The sequence below is a fragment of the Camelus bactrianus genome, chromosome 16, assembly GCF_048773025.1.
Source record: "Camelus bactrianus isolate YW-2024 breed Bactrian camel chromosome 16, ASM4877302v1, whole genome shotgun sequence".
Lineage (NCBI taxonomy): Eukaryota > Metazoa > Chordata > Mammalia > Artiodactyla > Camelidae > Camelus > Camelus bactrianus.
In genome coordinates, this window is record NC_133554.1 from 32,043,832 (window position 1) to 32,066,133 (window position 22,302).

Sequence of the window (22,302 nt, forward strand, 5' to 3'; positions counted from 1 at the left end):
CTCCCCGAGAGGCTGGGGACCTGGACCACCAGGGCTTCTGGGAGGAGACAAAATGCAGGGCAGAGTGGCCGGTGGCCATGGTGAGGGGCAAAGGAATAAGACTGGGGTCCCAGTGCCAGCCCAGGCCACCCCTTCCCATGGGTGCCTGGGCCAGAGCCCAGCACCCCCTTTCTCCCTGCGTCTCCTGCTCCAAACCTGCCCCCACCTTCTGCTCCCCAGGTGTTTGAGAGAAGCTCAATGTCTCCCCTCCCCCCCACGCCCCGCCGCCAGCCGATCCCCACCTTGCTGTCCCCCCAGGACCCAGGGCCCCCTGGGGGCTCTGCCCTGGGCCTCACATGGAAGGTAACGGGCTGCCCCCCACCTCTCACGGCGCTGTCTCTGCCTGTGCCTCCACAGCTTCCTCTCCTCACTTCTCACGCTAACCCAACCCGCTAGAAGGCCAGTCACATCCCTGAGTCCCACCCCTGCCACAGCCTCACCCACGGGGACTCGCCCCCTCCCCCGCTCCCAGGACAGGTGCTTAACCCGTCCTTCCCTCTCAGAGACTCCAGCAGCCTGGTATCTGGTGGCCCCTTGGGTCTGCATTTCCTTACCAGCTTGATTCTGAGTCTGGCCCATGGTGGCCTGGGTATTTTGTTCAGATCTGCAGCCAGAGTTTAGGTCTGGCCTGAAGCCCAGGTATTGTCTTGGTCCAAGATTGGCGTTTGGATCTTACTCACTGCATGACTTTAGGCCCAACTCAAAATCTGACTTTGTCCTGAGTCCTCGCCTGGTCCCTGCCCCCACACTCCCTTACCCTGCTGCCTGTGCCAGGTGGGGGCTGTTTTTCCCGCTAGAATCTATGCCTTCACTGGAGGCCAGGACATCCAGGAAGGAGGAAGGCTCATTTATAGCCTCCCTCGGCCCCATGGCCCCATCAAAGAGCTTGGGATGGAAGAGACCCATGCCCTTCCTTGGCTGCTGGTTCTGTCTTTCAGTATTGGGAAGTTCTTCCTTCTCTCTAACTTCAGTCCTTGCTGCTGTCTTGCTGCACTTATTTCCTTTTTATTCTTTCCTGGGAATTTGGGGGTGACCTGCTGTCTGCACCCCAGGGGACTGTGCTTGGGGAGGGGGAATTGAGGGGTGGTGGTCTGGGAATCTCTCCCTCTGCTCAGTCAGGTTAGAGCAGGAGGGCCTCTGCTCTGGGGAGGGGAGCCTCCCCTGCATGTACACGCTCACCTGCCTCGTCTGGTTCTCTTGGCCCACAGTGGGTTCCATGCTTGTCGCCATCTGATTTCTAGCCTGGCTTGAGGCTTAGTGGTGCTTTGGCTCCCTGGCGGGGGGAGCAGACAAGCACCAAATGAGTGGACAGTGCTGTCTGCTGGGCAGAGGATGGGCAAAGAGCAGTCCTAGGAGCTGTCTGGGGATGAACATATGGAAGGGCTGCCCCGGGGCTGCTGTGCCCTCAGCACTTTGGCCCGCTGCACCCATCCCCTTCCCCTTTCTGGCCCTGGGAGCCAATCCTGAAGGGGTCCAGTGAACAAAGCCCCTCCGCTGGCCCTTTGGGCTGGTTGACCCTCTGCATCCTGAGGCACCATCGGGCAGTGGAGCCGGGCAGGCATGGGTCGCCCTCTCTGCCTTCCTAGTCTGCACCTCCCACCTCCAGGTAAGCAGGTGGCAAGGCTGGGTGGGTTGCCTTGGGAGGGGGGTTCTGGGGGTCCTTGCTGCCCCCCATGCATCTCCCCATGGCTCTGTTTAGTGGAAAGAGCACTGGACTTGGAGTCAGACTGCCTGGGTTCAAATCCTGGCTCTGCCACTAGCTAGCTTTGGGTAAGTGACCTTGGGTAAATTACATGACCCCCCCCACCTCAGTTTCCTCATCTGTAAAGTGATGAGTAGTAACCATTTCTCAGGGTTCAGTAAGGGTTAAAGATGAAGACGTATATGGCAGTTCCTGGTATAAAACTCTTCTCAGAATTAGATCAGAATTCACTCAAGTTGGTGGTGGCTGATTGGGAGCCTCTCTGTGCCCCTACCCGAGCCAGCCCCAGGGACACTCACACAGACGCAGGTGCTCCAGCTTTGCCTGAGCCTGTGTGCAGCAGACGGACTTGGCCGAGCCCCTCCTGTCGTAGCTGTGAAGCCCTTGGAGAAAGCTCCTAAAGTAGGGGGTGGGGGCCAGGAGTCTCTGACCTAAGAATAGGCTGACATTCCCACCCTCAGAGGCCAACACCTGGTTTCCACCCACACAGGGCTGCCGGTCTTGGACATTCAGTTCAATTCAACAAATAGTGAATATCTGTCAAGCACTTATGATGTGTCAGGCACTGTTCCAAGCACATGCCCGCATGAGCTCACTTCAGTCTCCACCAGCCTCACGTTACTGCCCCATTGCACAGATGGGCAAACTCATGGCAGTAACCATGAGACCTGCTCCCAGAGTTTAAAGGGTGATGAGAAGTAAACATATATCTGTGCTTCCAGGTAAACTGGCGTCTTTGCCAGAAAGTGAGGTGTTGTGGAAAGAGGCCTGAGTTCTAGTCCCTGCTTTGCCTCTAACTTGCTGGGTAAACGCAGTCAGGACCCTCCCTGTCTCAGTTTCCCTATCTATGAAAGGAAAGGGCTGGGCTCACCCACGCCTAGCCCCCATCCCAGCTCGGGTGTTTTGGTTGCAGGGATCACACCTTCCCTCATCTCTCTTCTCTCCCCAGGTTCCCCCAGGCCCCCGGCCCTTCTGCATCCCCCGGATCATCTTGACAGAGTGTTCCCCCAACCCTTCCTCCCCACCAGAGGCCAGGCTTGAGGAACCTGGTCCCAGGACGACCCCCATCCCACGACCCCGGACCATGGGTGGCAGCAGGAAGGGCTGGGATAATCCACGGGCCCAGCCAGGGGTAGTGGCTGAGGCTTCCCAGCCCAGGAACAGCTTGAGGATGGAGAAGGAAGGGGTGGCTCTGAAGAGACTAGGGACAGGGGGCTGCAGCCCAGAGGAGGGAGAAGCTGTGGTCCCCTGTCCTCGGGGGCCAGCCCTGAAGAGGACCCAGGAGCCCTCCCCTGCTGAGAGCCATCCAGAGGAGACCCTCAAGGACTCTGGACACAATCAGCCCCGCAGTGGGGAGCGGAAGGGTCTGCGTGCTGTTGGCCTGGGCTGCACAGTGCATGGTGCCACCGCTCAGCGGATGGACAGCCTGGAGGAGACGCTCCAGGAGCTGGAAGCCACCCTCAGCCAGATGGGCATGGCCCCTGCCGTGGGGCCCCCTGGCAGCCCCCCAACCCCACCCCCTGGTCCTCAGGTGTTTGCCTCCTGCCCTGTCCTATCCTCTTGTCTTCATGCTCCAGTCTCTTGGTCTTCAGAGCCAGGGGGAGTGGGGGGCTGCAGGAGCACTGCGCCAGCCCCCTCCTCCTCCCACTGGCCTTCTTTCAGTTCCCACCACCCTTCCAGGAGACCGGTGCCAGGTGGGGTTTGCAGGCAGAGCCCTGGGGAGGCTGGGAAGCTGGCCTGCCCAAGGATCAGTCTAACCAGCCCTGATGGGGACCGGGGCCCCTCCCCTCTGCTCTGTATCTGTAAACCAACAAATAAAATTCTTTCCCCCATTTCTGCCCCTGCACTCCCCTCATCCTCTCCTGTCTGCCTCTGTCTCTGTTGTTTCTCTGCCTGCGCCTCTGGATCCCCAGAGCCCTCTGGGAAGGCCTGGTCCCTGGGGTGGTTCAAGGGGGCTGGACTTGTCTATCTCTAGGGAGACTTGGCCCCCATCCTCCAATTAGGAGGAAGATGCGGGCCTGGGGCTGCCATTCCTACTTTGCCATTATAAAGACCCCTCCCCCAAATCTCAGGCATGTTCTGTCCGGCCCAGGATGGTGCCCCTGGCCAGGAGTGGGAGTGGTGCCAGGGACCCTCACTTTTAAAGTGATTCCCGTAAAAGGGCACCAGCTGCCCCTAGGCTACTCCAGGAAACCACCAAAGAGTGCTCACTCAGGAGCTGTTGGGAACTTGGCTGGGGGCCCCCAGCCCCTCTCCTGCAGGGAGGCCCTAAATGTGGGCTCAGAGAATGGGCCTGAGTCCTGGGCCGGGACGTGGACCAGGGAGGGCTCTCCAGGTCTCAGAGGGCCCACTGTCCTAGGGTGCCCGTCTGATCCCACCTCCAACCCCAACCCTGTTCCTCTTCCTGCAGAGTGGCGGTGGTAGTGTGCCACCCATGAAGGTGGTGACTCCAGGGGCCTCTCGGCTGAAGGCGGCCCAGGGCCAGGCTGGCAGCCCCGACAAAGGCAAGCATGGCAAGCAGAGGGCAGAGTACATGAGGATCCAGGCCCAGCAGCAGGTAAGCCTGGGTGCCACGGGGGCGGGGCCTTAGCAGACCCACACCCCTCCCCACTGGCATTGCTGTGTGCAGGGCATCTCCTGCCAGTATGTATGCCTGTGACGACCTTCCTGCTGGCTGCCCAGAGGTCCTTCCTGCCAGGACTGCCCCACCAGTCCCTTGAACCATCTCCTCTCCCCAACTCATGTAGAACCTAGTTCTAGACCAGATCGCTCCCCTCTCCAAAGGTCCCTCACTCAGGGCCTGAGAGGACCGTCTCCCCAGCCACTCCTGGAGGAGGCGGAGTGAGCAGACTCCTGTCTCACCAGCCCCAGTGCCTGGGCCCTTCTAAGGCCACCTGCCCCCAGGGTGTGGGAAGGACCTCTATGCCTTATCTTCCTGCCACTCCCTTCCCCTCCTCTGCTTCCTGCGCTCTGCTCCCAGGTCTGCCTGCTCTTTGGGCCCCCTCTCTCATCTCAGCTCTTAGGCCATCTCCCTGCTGAGGGAGAAACTAATTTTGCATCTGCTTTTCAGTCTTGCATTTGGGTTGCAATGGGGTCCCTGCTGACATGAATGGGGAGGGGGAGAAGGGGGAGAAGTACTTTGGGCCCAGGAGTGGTGGGGGTGCTGCGCCTTCTTTCAGATTTAATGAGGGAGCTGGGCCTCACCCATGGGTGTTTGTGCCCTATGGCCCACCTGTGGCCCCGTCAGAAGATGCAGGGTGCCTGCTGTCTCATTTCAAGGAAGATTCCAGTCACCTTCCCAGGCAGGCATGAGCAGCAGTAGAAGGTGAAAGGTCTTTTTAAATTTGTCTGTGAACTGCTTCCACTGAGCCCTCCTGCAGACTCATGAATACCTTGTTCATCCCCTGGCGAAGACACAAACTTTTCATGCTTTTAATAGCACTGTAAAGGCTCTCAATCTGGGCAAACTAGGGTTGGAATTCTGCCTCCAACACTGAGTAGCTCTTGAATTTTGGTTAATTAACTTTCTTAAGCCAGTGTTTCTCAAACTGCAGCCTACGACCTGTTGGTTGTCGTAAAATCAATTTAATGTTCACAACAACATGTGAAATAGAATAGAAAATGTTGGAGTTGAACATATGTTTTAAGAATTAAACTTTTGTTTTACTTCTAAATTAAAAAAAAAAAAAAGATACAGGGTGGTCCTTGGGCCTAGATGTTGAGAGAAAGCTTTAGTGCACTCATCTGGTTCAGTAAATATTTCCAAGCAGCACCTGTATGCCAGGCCCATTCTGAGTACTGCATGGGAGTAGGGGCCATGAAATACCCAGAATATGTGACTTGAAGAAGGTTTTAGGCTCAGAGGCAGGCAGGTGGTTAGAGATGGGCAAGTCCAGCCACCTCCTGTACAGATGAGGAGACAACTAGGAGAAGAAAAGGGACTTCCCAAGGGCCCACAGCAAGGTGGCATCAGAGCCAGGACTGGGACCCAGGAATCCCAAAGCCTCCCACCACATGGCCCTGTCACAGCCTGGGCCTTGCCTGTTGCTTCTCTGGAGAGTCCAGTGGAGGCACGCCAGCCAGGCTGCTCACCAGCTCCCCACTGGCCCACCGTCTTCCTCATGGGTCCCCAGACACTCCCTGCCTATACCACCGCCAGTTCTTTTTCCTGCCACCACTGAGGGTGAGTTTCCCTCATCCTGTCGAGGCTGATCCCTCCTTCGTGTCCAGGATGGTAGCTGACCTCCGTGGGGTGTTCACTGGTGCTAGACACACACATCATCTGATTGCATGCTCATCACTCTGAGGAAGGTTTTTATTATCCCCATTTGACAGGTGGGGAAACTGAGGCTTTACCTAGGGTCATGCGGCTGGCAGGTGGTGGAGCAGGATTCAAGTCTGGACTATCTGACATCCCTCCCCAAATTTGCTTCGGCCTCTTTGGCGGCCCCTCCCTCCTCTGTAATTGTGCTGTACCATCTCTCCCGGTGACTCTCCACTCCCCCAGAGCCCGGCTCCTCTGCCTGTTGCTCTCTCTCCTGTCCCTCCAGTCACCTTCATTACCTGCCTGCAGGCCTTCTGCATTCGTTCCTCCTCGGCTCCCTGCCGCCTCCCACTTCCCTCTGGCTCACCGCTGGGCTTGGCTATGTCTCCAGTGGCCTCCAAATGGCCTCTTCCCACAGCGCTCTGGCCACCTCTCTGCAGTGTGTTGGGCATATACCCCACCCCTCTGCACACACTGGGGAGCCTGTAACCCTCCGCTCCTTGGCATCTTCTCCTCCTTGGTCGGTCCTCACCGACCCTCCTGACTTCTTTCTGGCCGACTCTCTCCTGCCTGCCTCTTCCCTCTGTGCCCAGCTTCCCCTCTTTGCTCCTCATGCCACACGCTCCTCTCCTTGGGCACCAGGCACCATCTGTCCCTGCCCAAGTCTCTGCTCTGAGCTCAAGCCTGCTCCAGCTGCTTTCCCCTCAGGAAGGTCACCCACCAGGGGAATCCACCCACATCTCCTGAGCTCCCCTCCCTCACCGCCCCCAGGTACCTGGTGGTTCTCTCTTCCCACACGACCACTGCTGGTCTGGCTGTATCGCTCTCACTTTCATTCCTGATAACCTTTCTTTAAAAAAGCGTCCTCTCACTAATGAAGCATTACATGTTCCTTGTGGAACTGTTTTAAAGTAAAGGAACGTGATAAAGGGGCAGGGGCAGAAAAAATCATCTTCTGCCTCACTTCCCCAGTGTGTGCCCTTCTAAGGCCTCCCTGTGACTTCTGTGACCTCTAACCTATCTTCCGAGACCTGCGGGGTGGGGAGGCCTGTTTGTAAAATGCAGATTTGACTGTATCACTCCTCTAGCTTAGAACCCATGCCCTCCAGCTCCTGCCAGGTAAGAAAATCAACACTCTTCCCCAGGCTGTTAGCACTTCGTGACCAGCCTTGCCTCTCTCTGCCCAGTTCTCCCTGCCCCTTCCCCAGCCCCTCCATTTGCTCCAAATGCCCCGAATCACCTGGTCCTCAGGCCGGGACACTGCTCCATCCCAGCTCAGTCTGTGACCTTGGTCAAAGACCTCTTTCTCCTGCAGGCTCTTCCCTCATCTGTACAATGGGGCTTCTGAGCCCACATAATACCAGGTGTGGAAAAGTGCTCTCCAAAGGGAAGGAGTCACCCCTGTGCTTGGTTGCACCGCACCTTGTCAGGGCAGGGGCTGAGTGGAGGCCTCCCCCTCATCCTGAGGTTCTAACCCCGGGGGCTGGAATCTGCCTTGTCAGTGATGAGGGGGAAGGGAGTAGAAGTGCCAGGACCAAAGACACAGAAATTGGGGTGGGGAGTGGAGAAAGCTCTGAGATGGGATGCAGCAGTGCTCAATACTACGGAGAAATCAGAGGAAATGATTGAGGAAAAGCCCTTTGATGGGAGCCAGATTCCCAGGGTGCAAGGACCAAAGGGATTGATGCAGGCATGAAACTGGATACCCCCTCTTCCACTCAGACTAAGAAATCTGCGGAACACTTAGTGTATCTCCTCAGTGAAGAGACTGTAGTGAAGGGAACAAACAGGAGGGTTGAGGCACCCAGTGAAGGACCGGTGAGAGCAGGAAGCTGGGCCTCCCTGGAGGGGCGTGTGGACATAGAGTTTGGGGAGCCCCGTGAGAAGTGGACCACAGGAGCTGTAGTCATGGAGGGCACAGCCCCTGCCTGCCACATGTCACCAAGTGGGGAGAGAGTAGGGAAGAAACTTTAGCCTCTCTCTTTCCACCCTGCCATAATCTCATTGGCCAAACCCAACCAGAAGCCAGAGCATGGTGGGGGCAACCAACCAGGGTGCAGAGCAGGGCAGAAATTGAATCTGGGAGGACGCTTTTCTGTACCAGTCATGCATATCTTATTCAATCCTCATAACAACTCTATTGTTTTTTTTTTTTTTTGGACGTACTGGGGATTAAACCCAGGACCTCATGCATGCTAAGCATGCGCTCTACTGCTGAGCTATACCCGCCCCCCACAGCTTTATATGTGTAAAAAGTTGTTACGAGAATTAAATCTGATATGTGCATAATCCACTTTGTCACTTCTCCACCCCTACAGCACCTAGAACAGTGCTTGGCACACATAGGCACTCAGGAAATAGTTGTTGGGCAGGTGAGTGAATGAATGAGTTTGCCACTGATCAGGCCCAATCCAGATGGAAATAGACAATACAGACTTGAAATGTTAATACAATAATGATAATGATAATAATAGTAGTAGTAGTAGTAGCTACCATGTATTGCCTGCATCCTGAGTGCAGACACAGTGACGCATGCTCTGTGTGCATCATCTCATGTGATTCTGATGCTGCAGGGGCTGTTATCCGTGCTTTGCAGGTGAGGACATGAAGACCCAGAGAGATACCTGCCTAAGGTCACACGGTTAGGAAGTGGCAGAGCTGGGACTTAAACCCAGGTCTGCCGGATACAAATTCTGCTGTCCTAATGCTGGATTCTACTGCTTGGCCAGGAGGCATAATCCTGTGGGGGCCACCAAGCCTTGGGGAGATAGCCCGAGTGATGGGAATACTGTTAACTGGAGCATTAGGGGAGCAATGTTGGGCCTTACCTGTAGCAGTTGAATGCTTTCAGCTGCAAATAACAGAAACTCCAATTCAAAATGGCTTAACCACTGTACTTCAATTAAAAAACAAAAGCAAAAACAAAACCTATATTTCAACTAAAAAATAAAAATTTAAAAATTGTTTAAATGGCTTAAACAACAAGGAAAGTTATTATCTAACAAAACAGAAAGCAGGGAGGATCCAGGGTTGGGGAAATTCAACAGCTCAAGGACATCAGGACCTGGGTTCCTTCCAGATTGTGGTTCTGTTGGCCTATCGTCCCCCCCAGGACGGCTGCGTTCATTCCAGGGGTCCTAGGCACACAGATCTTTTTAGAAGCAGAAGAACCTTTCCCAAAAGCCCCCAACTGATCTCCCTTCTCTCCTCATTGCCTGTCCTTAAATCAGTCACTGGCAAGGAGAAGGGAACTGCTCAAATTGCCATGGATTTTATCAGGACCCATCCCCTTCCGGCTGGGGCAAGACCCACCTCTTCTGACAGCCTGGTGCCTGACTGAGGCAAATAACAAGGAGAAAGGCATGTGGGCAGGGGGAGGCGGCACTGGGAATAGCTCTGGAGGAGGCACCAGTTTCCCTTAACTGAATATCCGTGAGGTCTCCGCCTTGCCACAAAGGTGACAAAGCTCTGTTTCTCTGGATGTAATTGGGAGCAGCAGGAGAGAACTGGCTGGTGACATGAATGACAGGAACCTTCAGAGACAGCAGCTGGGCCAGCTGAGAACTCTGAGCAGCACAGGATAGGGTCAGGGGGCATAGCTGGACATGCTCCCTTGGCTTCAGGACAGTGGGTTTTGGATGTTGCCACGGCCAGTCTCCTAGGAGGGAAGACGGCCCGAGAGGACTTTACAAGACAAATGCTCACAGAACAAGCATAAGAGGTCTCCACGGAGAAGGGGTGGGGGGCGTCCATGTAAGCCAGTGAACGCTGCTGCTCACTGATGTTTAAAGGTCCTGCATGGGCTGGGAGAAGGGGGACATCACCTGGGTGAGGATACATCACCTGAGTGGATATGGGAGTCAGGTGGCAGCACAAGCCAGAGCCGGTGTTCCAATGACCAAACTCAGAATAGGCCAGGCTCGTGACAAGGCTAAAGGAAAGGAACAGAAAAAGCTTTTAACTAGAAAGGCAAACGGAGAACAAAGAGGACAGCCGGAGGGGAAGCAATGGCTGGCTTGGGACCTGAAGATGGGATGTGCTCCCTCCCACCTGGCTTTGGGGGAAAGAACTTTAAATGAGAAATGATGGGAGGGGAGGGGCGGGACTGGAGCCCAGAGTAAGTGACAAGGGCATAAGAGAGCTCTTGGTTGTCTTTAAATGAGTCTGTCTCCAGGTCCAGATACTGGGACCTGGCGAACACGGGCCATGCCTGGCACATGTCACTCGGCAAAGGGCTGAGTGGTTAGAGGGATCTGAGGCTGCGGGCCCGGAACCCCCCCGAGTAAGGAGGGTCGGCCACAATCAAGATGAGAGGAGTCAGAGGACCAAACAGGGCACTCTTGCCTGGATTTTCATAAAGGGGAAAAATGCAGACCGCAGACATCAGTGTGGCCAGCAAACCCCACATGGATCTCTGTGCACATGTGGAAGGGGGAATGTGGTCAGCAACCTCGGCGGGTTCGCTGTCAGCCAGTCAGGTGCCTGCGGTTCCTCCATTCCCTTCCAGGCTGCGGGAGGCTCCGGCTGGCTTTCCTCCTGCCAGGAGGCTGCCCAGCAGCTGGGCGAAGATGTAGGTTGGCGGGAAATGCAGTGACCCCACCCAGACCTAACCTGCGGGAGGTCTCTGGCGGTGCGCCACACCCTCTGCTTCCCATCCTCGTGCCTTCTGTCTTTTTTTTAAATCAGGGTGATTAGATTATCACACTAGTAGCTAAGCAAGGTCAGGAGGGACAGTGGATACAGCTACAGGGAGGAAACTCTGTCTGTGTTGCCCTGACCCAGTGCATGGCGAAGTTGACTCGGCAGCAGGATCACCTGCAGCGCCTGCCTAAAATGCAGATTCTGGAGCCCACACCAGAGGTGGATTCTGGGGTGGGGCCCCGGGAATCTGCATTTATGACCAGTCATCCCCTTGAAGTGATGCAGATGGCTCTGGAACCATACCACACCTCCAGGACCAGTGTAGATGAAGGGGGTCTGCTAAAGGTGGGGAGGGGCACGACTGATTACAACTGTCAGAGGTGACCACTGAGCACAGGACGCATCATGAAGGAGTGACCTCCCATTCCCCACAGGGCACAGCTCAAAGCTGGAGGAATACCTGTGGGCTGCTGAGCCCACCTCCTCCCAGCCTGGGCTGCTCCCCTTCCGCTTCCCCATTGGCCGCTAATATGGCACTTCTTCCTTCCCTCCCCTGTCCTCCCCGACATGCCATCCCCACCTGGTCCTGGTTCCCGTCCTGGTCCTGGGCTGCCCTCCCTTGTGCTTCTCTGGTCTCTCTTCTGCCTTCTGTCCTTCCTATAGTAACCATGGACCTACCCTCCCATCCTGGTTCCCAGGCCCTTTGGGCCAACCCTGTGCCTCCCTTTCCACCCCTACTGTGGCCCCTGCCTTCCCTGTCTCAGGGGACCACTCTCTCAAGATGCTCCTCTGGTTTCTACCCTTTGCAGTTAATTCTTTCTTGGATTCATAGAGGGTTTTCATTTTTAAACCTTTAACTGGGGGCCAGCACGAAGGCTCCCCTTCCTCTCTCTGACCCCTGATCCTTGTTTTTGTTCCAGGCCACTAAACCATCTAAAGAGATGAGCGGGTCGAATGAGACCTCAAGCCCAGTCTCAGAAAAGCCCTCGGCTTCCAGAACCTCCATCCCTGTATTGACTTCCTTTGGGGCGAGGAATTCTTCCATCTCCTTCTAGAAGCCCCCTTATACCTCCACACCAGCCTGCCCTTGTCCCTTATCCCCGCCATTTATCTCTCTCCTTTCTTCATTTCCACTCTACACCCACGCCACTCTCCAGACTCTCCAAAGGGTTTGCCACAGATGTGGCCCTTCCCAGCACTCTCTTCCCATCTCCTGTTGGTGTTTTTGGGTTTTTTTTAATGATTTACTTTTAATTATCTTTTTTTTTTTTTAAGCAAACCAGTAAAACTAGAAACCAAAACACACCACTTTCCTTTGACTTCCTGTTCCAAAATGGCGTACTTCCTGTCATTGTCCCTCCTTTTTCTCTTTCCCCACTCTCCCTCCCAAGTCCATCCTGAAGTTCCTGCACCCTGCCCTCCCTTCCCGCCTTTCCCTCAAACTTTCCAAGAATACTCCAAACAAACTCTGAGCCACGGAGACTTGGAGCAGCAAGACACCCCCTCTCCCCTTCCTCGGAAACCTTCCTGGAGGAAAACCTGGACATGGGACCAACCCCAATATCAGGCTGGAAAATGGGATGTAGGGAGACTTTGGTCCTGGAGACACCCCACCTGTCCAACCTCAGGATGTGACTGAACGCTGCTGTTTCTCTGCTCCCATCCACGCATCACGCATGCCCTAGTGGGCCTGGAGTCCAGATGGACGGGCTGGAGAGGGAGGTCAGGGTTGAAGGGGCCTTGGGTGGTGTGAGGCTGTGTGTCCTTAGAGAGGAGCTGGCTTCCTGGGACCTCTTTCCTGTGGTGAGGAGCTGCCTGCCCTGTGCCGATCTAAGAAAGGGGCACCTTTGGACTGCTGGCTGTGGACGGTGGGTTGAGCAGACAGCCTGACACCGGGGACACTGCCTTGGGAGAGGGCAGCCCCGAGGAGGGGTATTTGATACTTTTAGTTTCCTAATTGAGCACTTTAAATGACATTAACTTATTTAATGGGGTTGGGGTGGGCAAGGATAAAAGGCCTAGCAAATTAGATTTTGAGGCCTGGAGGGTGGGAAGGGTCTGGTTGTAAGGGATATGGGGGGAATAGAGAGGGGTTTGATGGCGGGCAATGAAGACAGCTCTGACCCTACAAGTGGGATGACTTTCAAACATCCCCCTTGAGATTTGAGGGTTTTCAGGGAAGAGATGAGATGTGGTTTTTAAATGGGGAGCTGGTGACCCCTGGTGAGATCCTTGAGGGTCCCTGAGGCCTGACCAGCCAGCCAATGACCCCAGCCCCTGGATACCCACCTTGCAGAGGCTGTGGGCAGTGACGCTTTTGGTGGGGTCCTGAGAAGGGGAGGGAAAGACAAACTTTGTCTCTCAGCACCCCCTCCCCTCACACAGTGAGGGGCCAACAGGGAGATTATGTGGGTGGAGGAGGAGGAAGAGGATGGAGTGGGGTCCCCAGGGAGCAGGAGTCCTATTTGGAGCACAAAATTGGGTAAGCACAGGGGAAGGTGGCTGGGATTAGTCTCCCCAGGTAAGCACAGAAAGAAGGAGCCATTGAAGGGGCAGAACCTCCTAGGTCCTGGGGCCTGGCGCTTGGGGAGAGCCAGCGGGAGCTGTTGAGGGTTGGGGAGGGAGGGGAAACTGGGTTGTGTTTCTTCATTTCTTTCTTTTTTTGTTGTTGTTTTTGTTGGTTCATCCTTGTTTTCTAGCTTTGGATCATTTTTGTACAAAGGCAAGCAAGCCTTTTTGAAAAATAACAAAAGAAGAGGAAAAAAAAATCCCTCCTGAAAAAAAAAACCCTGGAAAATAGAAAAAAAAAAAAAAAGGACCTCATAAATGATGCAATTACTTTTAATTGCAGGCAACTCTTTACATTTAAGTGAAGTGTCTTAACATTTTATATTGTTTTAAAAATATATTTACATATTATATATATATAATATACGTAATATAAATATATATAAATATTTAAAAAAGAAAAAAAAAAAAGAACAACGACAGCACTCTCTCCCTGGCCGCTGTTTTGGCGGGGGAGGGGGCTGGAGGGTGGGCACATCAGCCTGGCTTCTGTGGTCCAGTGAAACGGTTTGGTTTGATTCGGCTGTACAGAGACCCCCTGACTTGGGACGGGAGGTGGGAGTGGTGCCCCCTCCTCCCTCCACTCCATTACTCTTTGCTTGCTACTTTTCCTTTGCCCCTACCTCCCATCCTCAGCCCTGTGCCCTGAACATGTGCCCCACCCGTCATTGTCCTGAGTTAAATGTCCCTTTGTGGGGGAGGGGGAGGGGCGTGTCCATCCACGAGGGGGCAGAGGGAGGGAGCCCTGTGCCCCAGCCCATCCGCTCACTGGAGCCCAGTGGAATTTGCATCTTTCTTTCACTTTGGTGCCTGCACATTTACTTACGGGCTAAGAGAAGTTGTGCGCAGCCTGTGTGTGAGTGTGTGTGTGTCCATTGGCACGAGTCCACTTGCCCATGTGTGGAGGGAAGGGAGCGTGGCGTGCATAGGCATGACGTGTGTGCAGGGAGGCGTGCCCACGGCGGTGCATGTAACCGGCCTGGGCATCAGCACGTGCCCACCTGCACATCAGTGTGGAGAAGCTTGGCGTGTGAGAACACACGTGATGTGCGTGTGCAGACGTGGCAGCTGCCAGACTTGTATGTGTGTGGACAGAGGGGTGTACGTGGAGGTGCGTGTGAGCCGCGTGTGTGGGTGTGTGTGCGTGCACGTGTTTGTAGACCCCGCATGTGGAGTGCCTGTGTGTGTGTTCCATTGTCCCTGCACCGCTGGCTCCAGCTCCCCTCCCAAGCCCCCAGGCCCTGGCCCTCTCAAAGCCCACAGCACGTCAAGGCCCCCCCAGCTGCATGCGCCTCGCTGCTCTGTCCATCAGTGTGTGCTTGACCAAGAGAAAAGCAAGACGTCTGGGGGGACCCCTGTACCTGGTCCCCCCAGCTCCCACCCACTGTGCTGTGTTACTCGCATGGGGGGTTTCTCTCCTGCCCCTTCCACGATATGTTGTTTCCCTAGGAGCCTCAGGCCTGAGGCTCTGAGAGGGGTCCCAGATGGGGCCCCCCAGGGCAAGCCCCGGCTCCACACCCTGCCCTGTCCACCCCGTAGGGCCTGTGTTGGTGTAGCAGTGATGGCTTCTGTGGATATTCTGTGACCTCTGTCAGTGTAACTTGACAATTTCTAAATGGAAAAGGGTTGCTGTGTTTTCTCTGTCTCTCTTTTTTAATGTCCCTTTTCTTCTCCCACTTTCCTGCTCTCTTTCCTTTTTGGTTTTTCTAACTGAGTGTTTGGGGCTTAAATAAAACTTGTTTCTTTTTCCTCTCCTGGATCTCCTTCCTATAGGCTGCTGTCTCATTATTTCTCATCTGCACCCACGAGGGTGCTGGGGTGGGCGGGGTGGAGGATAGAGAATCCCAGGCAGCCAAGAGCATAGCCAGCAAAGCATGGGGCAGAAACGGGCCCTGGGTCTGCACTCAAGAGGCAGGGAGAACCAACATCATCCGGATGCTGGAGAGGACCACCACTAACTCTGGGGTGCCAGGCCTCTGCTGGGCCCTTCTCCACCATCAGTGAGGATGCTACTGGCATTACTGGCATCTGCGAGTGACAGTCAGAGGTGTTCGGAGTCTTGGCCAGAGTCATACAACTAGCTGGACACAGAGTCATGATTTGAGTCCAGCTCTGCCTGACCCCAAACCCAAATGCTTTCCCCCACCTAAAGCAAGTAGGGTCTGATTACCGCCATCCGTCCCCTGGGTTGGGTCTCCACCTACAATGTGAGTGGGTGACCCTTTAATGGTGTCCACCCATCCTTTCAAGAACATCAGCTTTCAGATTGTTTTTAAAGCTATAACCTGCAACTCACAGTAAGAAATACATTTTACATCTCAGTGAATTGGACATGGACACACATATTTAGTGAAAGAGCACCTGCTATGGAATATGCACTTTGCTATTTTCTGTTAAATTCTAAACATTCGGTCACAGCCCACTGAATTGATTTCATGACCCCTGAATGGGTCAAACCCCACAGTCTGAAAAATACTTGTTTGGATATTTAGCCCCAATCATGTTGCATTTCTCCTTTCTCCTCCTCAAAACCTATTGGCTCCACTTACCCCATGGTCGCCTCTGAAATTGGAAGACCCTTGAGAGGAGATTTACTCTCAGTTCTAGTTGGGTGGGAGCCCTGGAACCTGACCCTGTGGCCAGCAAGCTGCCTGAGCCCTTCCGGGCTACCACATCAGAGTTGAGCCTGCCCCACCATTAAGAGAGCTGGATGTCCTGACTGGGTTTTTCAGGTTTTCCTAGAATTCTGAAGGCCGTGTCGCTGTCCCAGCATGTTCTAAGGGCCCTTGAGGCTGCCCTTCTAGACATTTTCCTGCTTGGCTGAGACCTGGAGTATTATTGGGTCTCCTCTACCTCCCCCCTAGACACCATCCCTTCCATCCCATGAGGTCATGACAGTGTCCTGCAGCCACCCTCTTCCAGGCCTCACTGAATCCCCAGTCACACTTTCTTCTCCTAAAGGCCAACAGCTTCTCTGCAGACAGAAGGTGAGGATCTGCTCACTGTCTGCAGGGAATGCCCACCCCATGGGTCACCCACCTGCCAAGCAGCCCTTCAGACTCTCAGCCAGACCGCCTCCCTTATGTCCTCTTTTAAATGTCAGCAGATCTTGCCTTATCTCTCCCATCCTATTCCCAGAAAGCTGGATGAGCAGCCCAAACGCCTTCATCTTCCAGAACCACCCATTCACTGACAGTTCAAGATCAAGGAATAAATGGGCCCATCAACACATGGCGGGAATTATGCCAGGCACTTCTTTGATCCTTCAAATGCCAACCGGCTACTCCTTGCCGGGCACTGCTCGTTAACTCACTGGGCCTATGGCTCAGTGCCTGGGAGGGGAGCCAGTCAGAACACAAGGACACTAATACCCGAGCAAAATCATGGCAGACAGTCAGTAGTGCCCCAGGGAGGCAGGCCTGCAACTGTTTGGTCATGAGTAACGGGTGCCACCTCAGAGAGTGTAACCAGGTCCTGACGTCACACCCGAGGGGAGACTTTAAGAATGGACAGGGTGGCTGTGTGGGAGCTGGTGGCTGAGGGTCCCACAAAGAAGCCCTGGAGGTGGGAAGTCATTTCTGTGTTCCAGAAAACGCAGGAAACCCAAGTAGAGTGAGGAGGGGAAAGGAGGCCTGCCCTGACCTGGGAGTGGTGAGCAGAGCCCCGTTGTAGGTCTTGTGGGAATGGGGTGAGGAAGGTAGATTTCTTCCCGGAGCCGTTGAACCAACTGGAGGGTTATAAGTCAAAAAGTGATGGCATCTGACATTGTTTCAGAAGTCACCTCTTGCTGCGAAGGGATGAGATGGGGTGGGGCGGGGCAGGGCAGGAGTCAGCACAGAGCCATCATGTAGGGGCAGGTGCAGATGACGCCACCTGGACTCACTCAAAGCCAACAATCTGATGGCTTAGGGAGGGAAACTGTGTCTCAGAGACTTTTTAGCTACAAAGTGATGGCTCTTAGATGCAAATCCACAACTTAGCTCTCTTAGTGTTTCATAATGTTCATCACTACATTTATTAAGTGTTCCTTTAATCCTCACCGCATGGGCTATTGATATTATTACTTCCATTCTACTGATGGGGAGAGCTGACTGAGCAAAGCAAAGATTTGACAACATGAGATTGGCCTCAGAGTCGGATCCTCATTCATAGGAGAAAAGGGACCACTTTACAGATAGAAATGTGGGAAGCCCTTATTTCTCCCTCACTTTCTGCACAGCTCTGAGTCTCCTGGGCATGTACTTCCTCCTTCACAAAACGTAAGTGATCCCAGAGCTCACAAGGTGGCTGAGCACCATCCACAGGGCCAGGGCCTTGGGCCGGTGGCCACCATGCCTATCAGCTGATACAGGCTCCCTTGAAGATCCCTGATGCTGACTGAGTGACAGTACTCATAACACCTGCAAGAAACTCCATCCCATCCCCCTGGTCACTATGCCAGAAATTTCACTCAAAATCCACAGACTCTGCCTCAGCTCAGGTCCTTCTACATCCCCACTTCAGATGGCAAGCAAAAATCCCTGTTCCTCTGAGTTCAACCCAAATAGATTTGGAATTTCCCCAAAGAAATGTTTCCTATGAAATATACATCTATCCTTATGCCAGCCCCACACTTTTTTTTTTTTTTAATTGAAGTACCATCAGTTACAATGTGTCGATTTCTGGTATGCAGCATAATGTCCTAGTCATGCATACACAATTCATGCATATATTCACACACTGCCTTGATTGGTAGTAAGTTTTAAAATTGGGAACTTTCAACTTTGTTTTCTTTTTCAAGATTTGTTTTGGCTGCTCTGAGTCCCTTGCATTTCCATTGGAATTTTAGGACCAGCTCATCAATTTCCGCCAAAAAGATCAGAAGATGGGATTTTAATAGGGATTGTGTTGAATCTGTAGATCAATTTAAGGAGTATTGCCATCGTAGCAACATTAAGTCTTCTGAAACATGGAATATCTTTCCATTTGTTTGGATCTTTTAAAATTTCTTTCAACAAAGTTTTATAGTTTTCTCAGGACAAGTTTTGCACTTCTTTTGTTAAATTTATTCTTAGGTTATTTGATTATTTTTTGATGCTATAATAAATAGAATTGTTTTCTTTTTTAAATTTTTTATTCCTTTTAATTTTTATGTATTTTAGGTGGGGGGAGTAATTAGTTTTATTTATTTATGTTTAGAGGAGGTACAGGGAATTGAACCCAGTACCTTGTGCATACTAAGCATGCACTCTACCACTTGAGCTATACCCTCTCCCCTAGAATTGTTTTCTTAATCTCATTTTCAGACTGTTCATTTCTTATAGAAATAAAGTGGGAGGGGTGATAAATTTTTTTTTTCAGTTGAGGTACAATTGACATACAACATTCTTAGTTTCAGGTGTACAACACAATAATTGAATATTTGTATATATTGTGAAATGATCACCACAATAAGTCTAGTTAACATCTGTCACCAGCCATAGTTACAGAAAAATTTTTCTTGTGATGGGAACTTTTAAGATTTACTCTCTTAGCAGCTGTTTTTTAATTTTTATTTTTATTGAATGAAAGATTCTTTATATTCTATAGTGCTTTACAATTTTCAAAAATTTCATATAATCCCACAACAACCCTTTTTCCCCCTCATCCCTATATTGCCTGTCCCCCTTTCCCTCTCCCTCACCCCACTGCTAGTTTGTTCTCTAGATCTGTGAGTCTACTTCTTTTTTGTTTTATTCACTAGTTTGTTGTATTTTTTTTATTCCACATAATGAGATCATACAGCATTTGTCATTCTGTCTGACTTATTTCACTTAGCATAATGCCCTCGAAGTCCATCCATCTTGCTGCAAATGGCAAAATTTCATTCTCTTTTATGGCTGAGTAGCAACTTTCAAATATGCAATACAGTGTTATTAACTCTAGTTTCCATGCTGCACATTACATCCCCAGAACTGACTTATTTTATAACTGAAAGTTTGTAGCTTTTGACTCCATCCATTTCACCCCATTCCCACTGCCTGCCTCTTTCTGACAACTACCAACCTGTTCTCTGTATCTATGAGGTTTGGTTTTTTTTTTTTTTGGTTTCCATATATAAATGTGAGCTCATACGATATTTGTCTTCTCTGTCTGACTTATTTCATGTAGCATAATGCCCTCAAAGTCTATCCATGTTGTCCAAATGGTAAGGTTTCCTTCTTTTTTATGGCTGAATAATATCTCATTGTATGTATGTACAATGATTTGTTTATCCATTTATAGGCATGTAGGCTATTTCCACCTTTTGGCTATTATGGATAATGCTGCTATAAACATTCACATACAAGTTTCTGTGAGGACATATGTTTTCATTTCTCTTGGGTATAAACCTGGGAGTAGACTTGCTGAGTCATATGGTAATTTTATGTTTAACTTTTTGAGGACACACCATACGGCTTTGCATAATGGCTGTACTATATTTTACATTCCCATCAGCAATGTATCAGTATTCCTATTTTTCCATATCCTCACCAACACTTCTATTTTCTTGATTTAAGCCATCCCAGCAGGCGTGAAGTGGTATCTCATTGTGGTTGTGATTTGTGTTTCCTTCATGGCCAATGAAAACAGGAAAAAATGAGAAAATTAATCAATAAAAATTAATAAAACTAAAAGTTCTTGGAAAAGATCAACAAAACTGACAAATACTTAGCTAGGCTAAACAAGAAAAAAAGCTAAATGTTTGTCAATTTTGTTGATCTTTTCCAAGAACCAACTTTTAGTTTTATTCATTTTCTCTGTTTTTTCTTTTTTTTTCATTTATTTCCACTCTCATCTTTATTATTTCCTTCCTTTGGCTCACTTTGGGTTCAGTTTGCTCTTCTTTTTCAGTTTCTTAAGGTAAATTGGTGAACTTCTCAAAATTTCTTTTGTTCTTAATTTCTAATTTAATTACACTGTGTTTGGAGAACAAACTTTGTATGATTTCAATCCTTTTAAATGTATTGAAGCATATTTAATGACTTAGCATTTGGTCTATCCTGGAGAATGTGCCATGTGTCCTTGAGAAAAATGTGTATCCTGCCGTTGTTGGGTGGAGCCTTCTTTAGATAATCTGCTAGGTCTAGTTTGGTTTAGAGCATTGTTCAAGTTTTCTATTTCCTTGTTGATCTTCTGCCCAATTGTTCTACCCATTATTTTTTTTAACTCCCCCCAATCCAATATTGAAAGTGGCAATTTCCAACTATTATTTTGAATTACCTACTTTCCTTTCAATTCTGTTAGTTTTTACGTCAGATTTTGTTGTCAGAAGCATATATATTTATAATCTTTTCATCTTGATAGATTGGTCCTTTTATCATTATAAGATGTCCTTCTTGTCTCTAGGAATGATTTTTCCTCTAAAGTCTATTTTCTCTCACACCTGTATAACCACTCTAGCTCTCTTTGGTAACCCTTTGCATCATATCTTTTCTCATCCTTTTACTTTAAACTTTTTGTGTCTTTTAATCTACAGTAAATTTTTTGTGAACATGTAGTTGGATCATGTTTTTTAATCTCTTCTGCCAATCTCTGCCTTTTGATTAGGATGTTTCCTCCACTTACATTCAATATAATTGCTGATAAGATAGGATTTTACGTCTGTCATTTTGCTATTTTTTTCAGATGTCTTATTTTGTTGTTCTTCTTCTAGTCCTTGATTCCTGCCTTCTTTTGTGTAAAATAGATATTTTCTAGTGTATCTTTTTAATTTCCTGCTTGTTTCATTTATATTTTCTCAGTGTGTACCTTGGGGATTACAATTAGCATCTTAACTTAAAAACAATAGTGTTCAATGAATACTAACTTAATTTTCATAAATGTACAAAAACTTTGTTTCATTATAGCTCCATTTCCTCCTTCATGCTATGATTGTCATACAAATTTCACCATTATATGTTACAAGCCTGTCAGTCCAGTTTCATAATTATTGCTTTACACAACTGTCTTTTAAAGACAAAGAGTTAAAGACAAAAAAGAAAAGAATAACAAAAATATTTACAGTCTTTCATAATGTCTTTACTGCTGTTTTTTATTTCTTTGTGTGGATTCAAGTTACCATTTAGTGTTTTCATTCCAGCTTGTAAGACTCCCTTCAGTATTTCTCATAGGGCAGATCTCCTAATGACAAATTGTCCGTTTTTCTTTACTGAAGATACCTTCATTTCCATTTGTTTTTAAAGAAGAGCACAGGGTTTTGATCCATTTTCATCCAAAGCCTACTACAACTTGAACGTGCCCAGTGGGCAGTAACCCTTATGTTCTTTCTCTGGGCTTAGATTTATCCTGGCTCCACCACTTCCTCTAGCTGTGTGACCTTGGACAAGTATGTCAACTCTCTGTGCCTTAGTTTCCGCATATATAAAATGGAGACAGCAATGGTGCGGATAGATCTCAAAAGTGTTGGAGGATTGATTAAGGACATATAAAGCCCTTGGGGCTAGTGTGAGCCCACAATAACACTAGCTTTTAGCTTATTTGCCAAAACTGTTTTTCCTACAGATGGCTACTAGGCTCCTCAGAGGCAGACTTGAAGCTGGCAGGGGCAACTACAGAGCCATGACGTGGAAGGAAGTCCATCCCAGGTGTTAGCTTACACAAGTGAATAAGACAATGGGCAAAGCCCATACCACCCTCTTGGGATATGACTGGATCTGGAGGGCTTATGATGACAGCTGGCCAGGATGGACCTGCCAGTGGCCTGGGCTTTGCCCAAGCCTCCTCTCTGCTGGCCAGCACCTATGGACAATTCTGAAGGTCCAGGCAGGCCTGAGAAGGCAGGTGCCTGTGCACCTTCCTGCCTCTGCAGGAAAAGAGAGAACGGGGACATGAAACTCCTGCAGCATCAAGGGTCAGTGCCCTTCCATCCTGTATTCTGTGCCCAAGTTATTGCTCAGACCAGTCTCCCAGGACACCAGGACACCTAGAGCTTCCAGGAAGCAGAGGTTTGCCTCCGTTCTGCCACCACCTGGTCCAGCCCCCACTGCCCCCCTTCTGTGGGCCAGGTGCCTCACTCTTCCCCACCTTATCCCAGCCCGGCTCTGGCCCTCTCCTCCCTCCAAAACAAGCGAGACAGCTGACTCGTGCC

At 50.7% G+C, this 22,302-nt stretch overlaps 1 protein-coding gene across 14 annotated transcripts in view; it reads left to right on the top strand.

The window, feature by feature from the left end:
• SRCIN1 (SRC kinase signaling inhibitor 1) overlaps window positions 1-11,951 on the top strand; it is a 68,215-nt gene extending 56,264 nt beyond the window's left edge. For 12 of the 14 annotated variants that reach the window (XM_074342939.1, XM_074342938.1, XM_074342928.1 and 9 more), the window contains 3 exons: window positions 220-342; window positions 4,152-4,298; window positions 11,567-11,951. In XM_074342939.1, the coding sequence (XP_074199040.1) occupies window positions 220-342; window positions 4,152-4,298; window positions 11,567-11,701 (405 nt within the window). In that variant the 3' untranslated portion in view covers window positions 11,702-11,951. The other 2 variants (XM_074342934.1, XR_012499491.1) reach the window with 2 other exon arrangements.
• Window positions 11,952-22,302: the final 10,351 nt, after the last annotated feature.